Source organism: Bufo gargarizans, chromosome 10 (genome assembly GCF_014858855.1).
Source record: "Bufo gargarizans isolate SCDJY-AF-19 chromosome 10, ASM1485885v1, whole genome shotgun sequence".
In the NCBI taxonomy this organism is placed as follows: domain Eukaryota; kingdom Metazoa; phylum Chordata; class Amphibia; order Anura; family Bufonidae; genus Bufo; species Bufo gargarizans.
Genome location: NC_058089.1, coordinates 21,453,387 through 21,467,186, shown reverse-complemented (window position 1 = coordinate 21,467,186; position 13,800 = coordinate 21,453,387). Strand labels below are relative to the sequence as shown.

General features: G+C 45.9%; 1 protein-coding gene across 1 annotated transcript in view; it reads left to right on the top strand.

Annotated features, from left to right (window-relative positions):
• Nucleotides 1–11,553, top strand: part of IGHMBP2 (immunoglobulin mu DNA binding protein 2) — a 62,902-nt gene extending 51,349 nt beyond the window's left edge. Inside the window, exons 14-15 of the mRNA XM_044269941.1 lie at nt 1,273–1,457; nt 11,338–11,553. Of these exons, the coding sequence (XP_044125876.1) occupies nt 1,273–1,457; nt 11,338–11,526 (374 nt within the window). The 3' untranslated portion in view covers nt 11,527–11,553. The remainder of the gene's footprint in view (nt 1–1,272; nt 1,458–11,337) is intronic.
• The last annotated feature ends 2,247 nt before the right edge of the window (nt 11,554–13,800 follow it).

Here is a 13,800-nt window from a genome sequence, read left to right as displayed (position 1 = left end):
TCGTGCTTGCACACTATAGGAAAAAGCGTCGGCCTCTCTGGTGGCCGAGACCGCAGAAGTGCAAATACGCACGCAGTAGCTTCCGTCCTGGCACCTCGTATCTGCGCTGCTGCAGTGGCTGTAACCATGGAAACAAGAGGTGTATAATGTGATGGGAAAAATGGTTCCAGCCAGCAAAAGAAGGCAATATGGACAATCCCAGTACATTAGGAAGTGGCTTGTATTAACTTCCTCTACATAATAAATCGCCTTTAAGGGGGGTTGTCTTTTTTATGTATTTATTAAAGGGGTTCTCCAGGCTTTGCAGAAAAACCTGGAGTCTTCTGACCCTGTGGAGGAAAGACAGTTTCGTCAGTATTTTCCCCTCCGTCAGGCTGCAGCCGTCTCCGCTGCATCGGTGGCCAGACGGCGCGGTAAGTACTGACGAAACTGTCTTTCCTCCACAGGGTCAGAAGACTCCAGGTTTTTCTGCAAAGCCCAGAGAACCCCTTTAACTAGGAAATCATACAGTTTTCTATTTGTGTATTAACAGGAACATGTCATCAACATTTCACCCCCTTAGGGTCCATTCATTTTGCGGAATGGAATTGCGGACCTATTCATTTCTATGGGGCCACTCTATGTGCTTTCCGGGTCTGCAATTCCGTTCCCTAAAAAAATAGAACATGTCCTATTCTTGTCCGCAATTGCGGACAAGATTAGGAATTTTCTATTATAGTGCCGGCAATGTGCGGTCCGCAAAATGCGTAACGCACATTGCCGGTGTCCGTGTTTTGCGGATCCGTGGATCCACAAAACTCATACGGATGTGTGAATGGACCCTCAAAGAGATCATACAGTCTAGCATTGTTTTTAAAATCATGTACTCCCACTCTGAACAGCCCCATATAACTCCCTCAGGCCCATATACCGTGTACATTGTATGGGGGCTGTGCTTGGTATTGCAGCCCAAGCTCGTTCACTTGAATAGGACTGAGCTGTCCCTAGGCTACGTGACGTCACTGGCCTAGGGTAAGCTGTGAGCACCGCGGCCTCTTCAAGCAGCTGATCGGCGGGGGTACCGGGAGTCAGACCCCCGCTGACCCTGAGGATAGGTCATCAGTATGAGACACTCGGGGAAAACCCCTTAATGAGAGCAGATTTTGGGCAGTGAGGATCACCCACAGGTGCTCCAGTTCTGTCTGTATGGGAATTGTCAGCCATCCATTATCATTTATATCTTTCGTCACACATGGCCTACTTTCTCTTCTTTTGTAAAATTTTCTGTTACAGGTAAAATTGACATAAAACCCAAAGCAGAGAACCTGGACACGGACAACTTTGACGCGCTGATTGCGGCTGTGGTGAAAGCGGACAGCACTTGCGGTTTTGCTAAATGCAAGTCCAGCGTTGTCACGGTGGGGGACTTCTGCATACACTGCAATAAGCGCTACTGCCTCAGTCACCATATTCCAGAGGTAATCAATGTTCTATATGTGTAGGTCTCCTCACTTGGTGTCACACTGATGTGATCTCACTGATGTCGCCACTAACAATTTAAAGGGACTCTGCCAGCACGATTTCGGACTGTTATCTGCTGTAATACATGAGTAGTAATGCAGATTCGGAGTCCAGATTGCCACTTTTTATTTCCCTATTGCAGGGCTGGCCAACCTGCGGCTCTCCAGCCGTTGTAAAACTACAATTCCCACCATGCCCTGCTGTAGGCTGATAGCTGTAAGCAGTCTAGGCATGCTGGGAGTTGTAGTTTTGCAACAGCTGAAGAGCCGCAGGTTGGCCAGCCCTGCCCTATTGCCCCTCGTTCCCCCCTTGGTCAGGGTTTAAAGCTGCACTGAAAGCATTGTCAGGACTGCTGTGCGCACAAGTCCTCTCTATTATGTCAGAACAGCGCAGCCATCCCAACAGCAGGGGAATCTAGCCTGGCCTCCATATCTGCAGTACTAAGCATGTATTACGGAGATAATAGTCCAAAATCGTGGAGAGAGGTTCCCTTTAAGGCTAGTTTCACACTTGCGTTTGTCATATCTCTGTATCCTGCTTTGCCGGGTACTACATGGACGCCGCCCAGCCCCATTTTCTATAATGGGGTATGGCGGAGATCCAGCCGCAAACCCAACAAATAGGCAGATAATTGGCTGGACTAAAACCGCTGCGTTCTTGATACAAACACCAGTTTCCATTCTGCTTGTGGGTTTATAGAGCAGTCGGGGCCAGAACTACAAAGCTCGTCCTTCGTGTAGTGGAAGGAGCTGAAAACGGAAGCACTGCTCCTGTTGACGTGAATGGGAGCTGAGCTGCAGTAATCGGCTCCATCCACTACACACAGCGGACTGAGCTCTGCAGTTCCTGCGCTAGTCTGAAATAGCCGATCAGCAGGGGTGCGGGGTGTCAGAAATGAGGATAAGCCTTTTTTTTTTTTCAACTTTGAGATGTTCTTGAGTTAGGATAATTCATTTTTGTGATTACGGAAATGATTATTCCGGCAGAGCAATGATATAGGTTCTGGCAGATCAGAGGCATTTGAGGACACCGCTGAGAAGCGCTGGCACGTGTCGCTCCTTGGCAGTGTTTTCAGTTGAGTTTAATAGTTTGTCCGGGAAGGAGTTAATATCCCTGGTATGCTTCCATTCCCCCCTCGGGTGATAGATGCCGAATCATGCGACTTGTATAAATGCCTGCAGGCTTGGAACGAGCAGCTGTTCCTAGCGCTGTCCTAGGGGACCCCTCATTAGACCATGTTTAGTGGATAACCAACTACTACTATATTAAAACGCGAACCCATAGCACTGAATTGGGTTTCCCACTTGGTATAGTATCGTGACTCCCATTACCGAAAATCATTGTTATGGTGAATTTCATTCGGGTGGCCCATCTGTGACATTGATGTCATGTTGCTAGGATATGCCATCAATCCCAGATAGGTGTGTGTCCGTCGTCTGGGACCTGCTCCTATCTCCAGAACAGGGCCCCAAACTGAACAGAGAGCACACTGAGCATGCAGAGTTTTGGGTGCTCTGCTATTTCCAGCAGTCCTATAGGAGTGGATGGAGCGGTGGCCCTACATTCACCACTATGGGAGTTCCGAAAATAGCAGAGCGAGTGCGCTCAGCCATTGCAGGGAATGGAGAGCACCACGCAAATGCGGCCGTCGCTATGGGAGTGCCGGAAACCACCAAGCGCCCGAAACTCCCATAGTGGTGAATAAAGGTTGGCTGCTCTCTGTTCACTTGGTTAGCCCTGTTCTTTAGATAGGAGTAGGCCCCAGAGTTAGGACCCGTACCTATCTGAGACTGATGGCATGTCCTAGCGATATGCCATCAGTGTCTGAGATGATCCAACCCCTTTAAATTTACCAAAATAGTACTTTCGAGCAACAGGAACCACATGACTATGAATTAGTCCACGTGAAGAACAGGTCATGAGACACGTCTGCACGTCTGCAAGTTGGTAACACTAAAACTCCGCCACCAGGACTGACAAAGCCGTCGTCTTAGAAATTGATCAACCATTTGCGCACTACTGTGGGCAGCTCCGTAACCATCTGTGAGCCTGTTCCCTTGTATTCCATCTGCTTGTCTGAGAATGCGATCTTGACAGAGGTTCGTTCATCATGTCATCCAGTAGATTAGGCTTCCGTCTGCTTCTGTGTTCCAGATATTATCTGAAAGGGAGCTATGAGGTTGGTACATTGCTGGCGTACCACACAGGGGCGAAGACCGAGTGAATGAACCTTCTCTGATCTTGTCACACGTTACGATCAGTACGAGACCAAACAAGAACTGCAGAATGTGAACGTCTCGGTCGATAGATAACTCAGCAGATACTCTGCAGTATTTCCGATGAATCGCATGTAAACCATCATAAACATCTGCTTTGGTGGATGCGATTCTTCTCTAGCAGACATCGTCGTCTTGTACAGTCTGTATTGTAGCCAGTGGATATTAGGCACAGCTCAGCCCCATTGAAGTGAATGGGGCTGAGCTGTGATACCAGGCGCCGCCGCTATCAAATGGACTATGCTGTGCTTAATGAGTTGAGATTGCCTTCATAAATACCTGATCGGCGGGGGTCCCAGGTGTCAGATCCCCACCGATCAGATACGGAGGAAATCCAGTTGAGAATATCCAGTTGAAAAATCTTAGGGTCCATTCACACGTCCGTAGTGTATTGAGGATCCGCAATACACTCGGCCGGCACCCCTCATAGAACTGCCTATTCTTGTCCGCAATTGCAAACAAGAATAGGACATGTTCTATTTTTTTGCGGAGCCGCGGCCCGGAAATTCAGGGCCACGCTCCAGAAATGCGGATGCGGAGAGCACATAGTGTGCTCTCTGCATCCATTTTTCTGCCCCATTGAGAATGAATGGGTCCGCACCTGTTCCCGATATTGCAGAACGGATGCGGACCCATTTGCGGACGTGTTAATGGGACCCTTAAAGGGGGTTTCCAGGGCTTAGGTGTGGATGACCTATCCAGAATAGCTTGCCAATATCAGATAGGCGGGGGTCTGACACCCTGCACCCCCACGATCAGCTGTTTGGGGTTCACACAAGAATCTATATAGCAATTTCCTGCCGTGTCGAGCCAAGGGCAGGCAGTCAGGTGCAGGTAGTGATGGGGAATTGAAGGAATGAGTATAAGTCCTGTTATTTTTTATTATCATGTACAGCCCCAGGGGCTGCTTTTTTTCTTGCATACTGTACCTACAGGGTTCAATCCCCTGCGATTATTTTTTTTTTTTTTCCTGCAGTTGGTCCTTGGCTGCTTTTTAGCTCCGCTCCATTACAGCAGAGCCATTCCCTGTACGTACTGACTTGTGTATTGTTTTTTAGCTCCAGACTAGAAGATTGCTTTAAAGCAATGTACACCTTCAGGGGCATTTTTTGTATTATTGCTTTGCACTGATTTGGGGCTAAAAATCATTTTTCTAAGAGGTTTTCTTAGAAGTTTTTGCTCCATTTGCCTTCCATCGCTGCTCGTTTTCTGCAGCCTGGTCTGTCCCCTGTTCCGAGAAATCCATCAGAGAAGCGGCTGACGGCGTCCTCTGCAGCTCTTGGCTCTGAATTCAGCTTAAATAAGTGTTTCAAACCACAGAGGAGAACAGAGCTAAGAGCTACAGAGTAAACCATCAGGCAGCTTCTCTGACGGATTCCTCTGAACAGGGGACAGACCAGCCTGCAGTGTGTGTGAAGACAAACGGAGCAACATTTTTAATGAAAATCTTTTAGGAAAACAATGTTGGCCCATAATAGGTGCAATATAATAATCCCTTCTTTTTTTTATAAATGTCCTTCAATTTGTACATGGGCTTTAAAGGGTCTGTATGACACTTTAATATTGATGGACTATCCTCAGGAGAGGTGATCGGTGAGGGTCCGACTCTCTGCACCCCCGCCGATCACCTGTTTGAAGAGGCCGCAGCACTACAGTGAGCGCTGTGGCCCCTTCCTAGGCCAGTGATGTCACGATCACCAATCACGTTGCCTTGAAGCAGCTCAGGCTCAATCAAGTGAATGGGGCTGAGCTGCAATACCAAGCGCAGCCACTATACAGTATATGGCGCTGTGCTTGGTAAGCTGTTAGGAGGCCACAGCGATCACGGGAGCACCACGGGCTCTTCAAACAGCTGATTGGCGAGGGTGCCAGGAGTCGAGCCCCCACCAATAAGATGATGTGGATAGGCCATCAATATCAAAATCTCAGAAAACCCCTTTTAAGTTCAGTCGGCATAGCCATGTTTCTTCATTGGGCTCTCTTATAGGAACCGATGGGAAAAAAAACACGACTCTGCCTTTTCCTATAGGAAAACCACATGCCAAAATCCATCCATACTGTATCAGAGCTAATCATGCAGTGGGTGCATTGTTGTGCACCCACTGTATGACAACCGCCAGAATGGGCGCCACTTTCCATATTGGTCGTCAAGTCGAGTTAAAACCCCCTGTAGATGTTTACCGCCTTCTACTGCCCTGCCAGTGTAACTGTTTCAGGAGTCCTTTTTAGATGTTCATGAATCAGGTAGCGCAGGATGAACAGCACAGGTGAAGGGCTCTGCAAAAGGAGAATTTAAATTCAAAATTTTGCTTTAAAACCCGTACACATCAGTAACCAGTGCAGCATGTGAAATTTACGGCGAGCGCCTTTTCTGTTCTTTCAGCGCAAGTCTTTGTTTCTAACCTCAGTCTAATTAATTTTCCATGGAGCATTTTTTTAATAAAAAGAAAAGCCTGTTTAATACGAACTGTAATAACATTTCAGATGAATATCCAGATAGTGACGGAGTAATATCCGAACCTTTCAGTGGTTTATTATTGTCATTATGAGAAATCGGCACGGGCGTCTCCTCTCCATTCAGATCACGTCTGCATCGCGGAGCCAGGCGTATATCAGCACAAGCATCGCACCCCGAGCGCCACGCGCATTGATGCTCAGCAGAAACACCAGGAGAAAAGAACTTTTAGGACTTGAATTGCCTAATGGGCTGTCTGCCTTATCTCGCCCGCATGGTCTGTAGAGAGTAGACAGGACATTGAGCCTGCAGGATATTCCTACGATATGGTCGTGTTTAAAGGGCCAGCGCCTACAGAGTAGAAACTCATAAAAACACTCACAAATATGCATCTGAATGATTATGGAGTACTGAGAAATGTAAGATCTCTGATCATGGGGCACATATATGTTCTTTTCTCTTTCATCCCAGCAAATTGAAATGGCGGCTTATAGGGAACAAGCGGTCCATATTGTTGCAAGAATGTATATTGGCCCAAAATAAAATCTTTATTGCTCTGCTAGATTTTACATCAAGCTGTCAGTTCAAGGGGGGGAGATGTATTTTCTGCTGCAGCTCCCTCCCTATCACAACTCAGGAGGCAGTTGAAGGATGGAACTGAGCATGTGCGACCTTCTCAGTGAGCCGGACAAAGAAATAAGGAAAGAACAAACAGCAGATGGCGCTATACAGATATATTTTATTGAATAACTGAGTGGCTATGCTACATTTTTAATTACATGTCAGCTGAACACAGAGATTTCAGCAGGGCAAAAATCTTTTATTTTTTTCTAGCAACAGCGCCATGGGTTGTGGTACACAGGACCGTATGAATGGGGCCACAAAAGATGCGGACACGAAACCGTGTGCTGTCCGCATCCGTAGTTCCGTTCTGTGCCCACATAAAAAGATAGAGCATGTCCACAAATTGCGGAATGCACACGGCCGGTATCCGTGTTTTGCGGGTCTGCAATTTGCGGACCGCAAAACACTATGGTCGTGTCATTGTAGCCTTAGGGCTCTTTCACACCTGCGTTCTTGTCTTCCGGCATAGAGTTCCGTCGTCGGGGCTCTATGCCGGAAGAATCCTGATCAGGATTATCCTAATGCATTCTGAATGGAGAGAAATCCGTTCAGGATGCATCAGGATGTCTTCAGTTCAGGATCGGAACGTTTTTTGGCCGGAGAAAATACCGCAGCATGCTGCGCTTTTTGCTCCGGCCAAAAATCCTAAAGACTTGCCGCAAGGCCGGATCCGGAATTAATGCCCATTGAAAGGCATTAATCCGGATCCGGCCTTAAGCTAAATGTCGTTTCGGCGCATTGCCGGATCCGACGTTTAGCTTTTTCTGAATGGTTACCATGGCTGCCAGGACGCTAAAGTCCTGGCAGCCATGGTAAAGTGTAGTGGGGTGCGGGGGAGCAGTATACTTACCGTCCGTGCGGCTCCCGGGGGCGCTCCAGAGTGACGTCAGGGCGCCCCACGCGCATGGATGACGTGATCGCATGGCACGTCATCCATGCGCATGGGACGCTCTGACGTCATTCTGGAGCGCCCCGGGAGCCGCACGGACTGTAAGTATACCGCTCCCCACTACTACTATGGCAACCAGGACTTTAATAGCGTCCTGGCTGCCATAGTAACGCATTTTGAAGACGGATCCGGCGTGTAATTCCGGCAAGTGGAGTACACGCCGGATCCGGACAACGCAAGTGTGAAAGAGGCCTTAGTCTGAGAGAAGTGTCTGCAATACCAGACTGAGCCTATGGGCAGTAGTGGTATCTGGAGATATCTTGTGACTTCCAGCTTAAAGGGGTATTTCAATCTTAGACAATGGGGGGATATCGCTAGGATATGCTCCCATTGTCTGGTAGGTGCAGGTCCCACCTCTGGGACCCGCACCTACAACGAGAACGGAGCCGGGGAGAGTTGTGGCTAGAGGACCCCTGATTTCCCAGGATCCATCCACCACCAAGCACTGTTTCCATAGAAGTGATTGGGAGCGCACCGCGCACGTGCGGTCCCTGCTCCCATTCATTTCTATGGGTCAGACGGAAATATTTTCGGCAGCCCCATAAAAATGAATGGAGGGTGGTTGCGCATGCGCAGTACGCCCTCCATTTATTTCCCCTCTCCGTTTTCATTGTAGGTGCGGGTCCCAGAGGTGGGACTCCCTAGCGATATGCCTCCATTGTTTAAGATGGGAATGTATTTTTTGCAGTTCTTTGTGGTCGTTCCACAAATTATAGAACTTGTCCTATTCTTAATAGTCCTTTCTATTAAGTGAGAAAATGCAGAGTACACATGGAAGGTGTCCGTATTTTGCAGACCATAACAACTCATTTTTCTTACTTAAAGAGGACCTTTCATGGGTCCAGACATTATGAAATAAGTAGGCGGTTGTGTAGGGCATAGTACAGGCATGTAAGATCACTTACTAGCTTATCTGTCCGGTGCTCCGTTCCCCCCGCTGTGCCCCCCTTTTACTTTTCCCTCCTGGTATGGAAATGAATATCATCGGTACAGGGAGGAGGAGACTGACCCGTCTCTCAGTGGGTGTCTCCTCCCTGGCTGTGACGCTCTCCGCTGTGATTGGACCGCGCTACAGCCAGGGAGAAGGAGACGGCCATTGTGAGACGGGGCAGTCTCCTCCTCCCTGTACCGATGATATTCATTAGCATTCCAGATGGGAAAAGTAAAAGGGGGGAACGGAGCGCCGGACAGATAAGGCGACTTTCACACTGGCGTTTTGACTTTCCGTTTATGAGATCCGTTAAGGGCCTCCGTTCCGTCTCCATTCCGCTTTGGAGGCGGAGCGTTTTGGTGTCCACCTGACGATGCGGATGCAAACTGATCTGTCCTGACATACAATGTAAGTCAATGGGGACGGATCCGTTTTCACTGACTTTCAATGGCGTTCTCGACAGACCCGTTTTGGCTATGTTCAAAATAATACAAACTGATCCGTTCTGAGCGGATGCATGCGGTTGTATTATCTGAATGGAAGCGTTGGTGCAGATCTATGACGGATCTGCACCAAATGCAAGTGTGAAAGTAGCCTAAGCTAGTAAGTGCCCTACACAACCCATAATGTCTGCACCCATGAAAGGTCCTCTTTAAAAGCAAAAATTACTTATGGGAGACTGCCTGTGCCTTCGGAATCCTTTGAGTCACCCTATACTCCTCCTCCTCCTCTGTATGCCTATTGAGTTTTTCATTTCCAAAAAGACAATGAAATTATAATAAAGTGCAACATTGTAGGACACCATGTTTGTAACCACCACAGACCAACTCCCCTTGTATACATTGTGTGAACCTGGATGTTCGCCTTGTCATATGATATCCAATGTGCAATTTATTTTTAAATTGCTGAATAAACCCGCCTATTGAAAATATGGATTTTCTACCCTTAAGTTAAGTTTTGATCAGTTGGGTCCAACTCAGAGGACCCCAGCCGATCCACAGAATGAAGGTGCTGCAGCGCCATCAGGGTGGATAAAAATCGGATTTAAAAAAAAAAAATAATAATGTTTTTTTTTTATTTAAATCAGATTTTTTTTTTTATATAAAATGCCTTTTGAGGAAAATATATTACCATCCAAAGGTTGTTCCATCATGAAATAAAGATATTTTTTATTTAATTATGTAGAATAAGGCTGTATATGTTTATTTTTTTTTGGTAAATAAATTCCATTAATCCATTCACAATGTCATGCTCTTCCAGAGGTTTTTGTAAGATTATTATCACAGATGCTTGGTTTACTTTTGCAGTTCTCAAAACTGATTTGACTCAGCAGAGATCACATGTCTCTTCACAGCAAAAATTTTATAACATGAACAGAGTTGAGAAAAAGACCTTAAAGGGACACTGACAGACTTACCAATACGATGACTACTACAGAGATTGGTGTTATTGCAGTTAAATCTGTACCATGGTGTAGTAATCGTATTGGTAACTCTGTCCCATGGTGTAGTAGTCATTGTATTGGTAACTCTGTCCCATGGTGTAGTAGTCATCGTATTGGTAACTCTGTCCCATGGTGTAGTAGTCATCGTATTGGTAAATCTGTCCCATGGTGTAGTAGTCATTGTATTAATAAATCTGTCCCATGGTGTAGTAATCGTATTGGTAACTCTGTCCCATGGTGTAGTAGTCATCATATTGGTAAATCTGTCCCATGGTGTAGTAGTCATCGTATTAGTAAATCTGTCCCATGGTGTAGTAGTCATCGTATTGGTAACTCTGTCCCATGGTGTAGTAGTCATCGTATTGGTAACTCTGTCCCATGGTGTAGTAGTCATCGTATTGGTAACTCTGTCCCATGGTGTAGTAGTCATCGTATTGGTAACTCTGTCCCATGGTGTAGTAGTCATCGTATTGGTAACTCTGTCCCATGGTGTAGTAGTCATCGTATTGGTAACTCTGTCCCATGGTGTAGTAGTCATCGTATTGGTAACTCTGTCCAATGGTGTAGTAGTCATCGTATTGGTAAATCTGTCCCATGGTGTAGTAGTCATCATATTGGTAAATCTGTCCCATGGTGTAGTAGTCATTGTATTAATAAATCTGTTCCATGGTGTAGTAATCGTATTGGTAACTCTGTCCCATGGTGTAGTAGTCATCGTATTGGTAACTCTGTCCCATGGTGTAGTAGTCATCGTATTAGTAAATCTGTCCCATGGTGTAGTAGTCATCGTATTGGTAACTCTGTCCCATGATGTAGGTAGTCATCGTATTGGTAACTCTGTCCCATGATGTAGGTAGTCATCGTATTGGTAACTCTGTCCCATGATGTAGGTAGTCATCATATTGGTAAATCTGCCCCATGGTGTAGGTAGTCATCGTATTGGTAACTCTGTCCCATGGTGTAGGTAGTCATCGTATTGGTAAATCTGTCCCATGGTGTGGTTGTCCTCTTCTTTGTCTTTCTTCTTTGAGCATTTGTCTTTTAAAATTCATCAATGCATTTGTTTTTTGAATCCAAGTTTTTTAGTTTGAACTTCGGCAAAAGTTGATTCCATTATAAACGTCTTCTTGTAATGTACTTGTTGATAACATCTTCTAGGTTCACGGCTGCGGTGACAGAGCCAAAGCAAAAGCACGAACAAGAATCAGCCGCGAAGGAGTGATTTATGCAGGAAGTGGCTACAAAGACCACTCAATAGACCCAACCAAGAAAGCCCATTTACAGAGAAGACTCGACAAGAAAATTAATGAATTAACAAACCAAAGAAAAGTTAAGAAGGAAAAATAAATTATTTTTATAATAAAAGTTAACGATCCAAAATGTTCTGTTGAAGATGTGTATTATTTACTGTAGGACATAAAGAGAGGTTGATGTTGAGTTCAGCGGTGGTTCCCAACTTTTTGCAGCTCGCGAGCCAATGCAAATAGGGCAGATGGTAGATGGTGTTGGGCCATATTAAATTGTAAAGGTAAACCCCCATGGTGAAAAATTTTCATAGCAAATCCACAGTGCGTTTTCAGGAAAATCAACATGTGTTCCGTATGGATTCTGCTGCAAATTTTAGAGGTACTACATTGAAAGTGGTGAAATGTGAATTCATCCTAGCAGTGTAGAATTCAGTTAAATATATGGCCTAGAGATATGATTTTTTTTACCCCTGTGTAAACTGCCAGGGATATGGTTATGACTAGGGATGAGCGAACTCGAACTGTATAGTTCGGGTTCGTACCGAATTTTGGGGTGTCCGTGACACGGACCCGAACCCGGACATTTTCGTAAAAGTCCGGGTTCGGGTTCGGTGTTCGTCGCTTTCTTGGCGCTTTTGTGACGCTTTCTTGGCGCTTTTTGAAAGGCTGCAAAGCAGCCAATCAACAAGCGTCATACTACTTGCCCCAAGAGGCCATCACAGCCATGCCTACTATTGGCATGGCTGTGATTGGCCAGAGCACCATGTGACCCAGCCTCTATTTAAGCTGGAGTCACATAGCGCCGCCCGTCACTCTGCTCTGATTAGCGTAGGGAGAGGTTGCGGCTGCGACAGTAGGGCGAGATTAGGCAGATTAACTCCTCCAAAGGACTTGATTAACTGATCGATCTGCAGCTGTGGATCATTGAGCTGCTGATCCTCAATTGCTCACTGTTTTTAGGCTGCACAGACCGTTTGTCAGTCTCATTTTTCTGGGGTGATCGGCGGCCATTTTGTGTCTTGTGGTGCGCCAGCACAAGCTGCGACCAAGTGCATTTAACCCTCAATGGTGTGGTTGTTTTTTGGCTAAAGCCTACATCAGGGTGAAGCTGTCACACCAAGTGCATTTAACCAGCAATAGTCTGTTCATTTTTTGGCCATATACAAAATCAGGGGCAAGCTGCGCCTGTCACCAAGTGCATTTAACCCTCAATGGTGTGGTTGTTTTTTGGCTAAAGCCTACATCAGGGTGAAGCTGTCACACCAAGTGCATTTAACCAGCAATAGTCTGTTCATTTTTTGGCCATATACAAAATCAGGGGCAAGCTGCGCCTGTCACCAAGTGCATTTAACCCTCAATGGTGTGGTTGTTTTTTGGCTAAAGCCTACATCAGGGTGAAGCTGTCACACCAAGTGCATTTAACCAGCAATAGTCTGTTCATTTTTTGGCCATATACAAAATCAGGGGCAAGCTGCGCCTGTCACCAAGTGCATTTAACCCTCAATGGTGTGGTTGTTTTTTGGCTAAAGCCTACATCAGGGTGAAGCTGTCACACCAAGTGCATTTAACCAGCAATAGTCTGTTCATTTTTTGGCCATATACAAAATCAGGGGCAAGCTGCGCCTGTCACCAAGTGCATTTAACCCTCAATGGTGTGGTTGTTTTTTGGCTAAAGCCTACATCAGGGTGAAGCTGTCACACCAAGTGCATTTAACCAGCAATAGTCTGTTCATTTTTTGGCCATATCCCAGTCTAATTCTGTCACTAAATCCATACCGGTCACCCAGCGCCTAAATACTAGGCCTCAAATTTATATCCAGCTAAATCTGTCCCTAGTGCTGTAGCTGGGCGAGTTATTTAGTGTCCGTTCAAGCACATTTCTTGTTCTGGGTTGAAATACAATTCTCAATTTAGCAATTTCATAATTTAGTGGTTCCTGCTATATCAGAGCTCTTTGAAATCTATCCCAAAAAGGGTATATAATATTGAAGGTGCACATAGGGTCATTCAGAGTAACTTCACACACACCCGCTACTGTGTATTTCCAAGTCTAATTCTGTCACTAAATCCATACCGGTGACCCAGCGCCTAAATACTAGGCCTCAAATTTAATTCCCTCTAAATCTCTCGTTACCCACCGCTGTACTGTTGTTGCTGGGCAAGATATTTAGTGTCCGTCAAAGCACATTTTTTGTTCTGGGTTGAAGTACAATTCCCAATTTAGCAATTTCATAATTTAGTGGTTTCTGCTATATCAGAGCTATTTGAAATCTATCCCAAAAAGGGTATATAATATTGAAGGTGCACATAGGGTCATTCAGAATAACTTCACACACACCCGCTACTGTGTATTTCCAAGTCTAATTCTGTCACT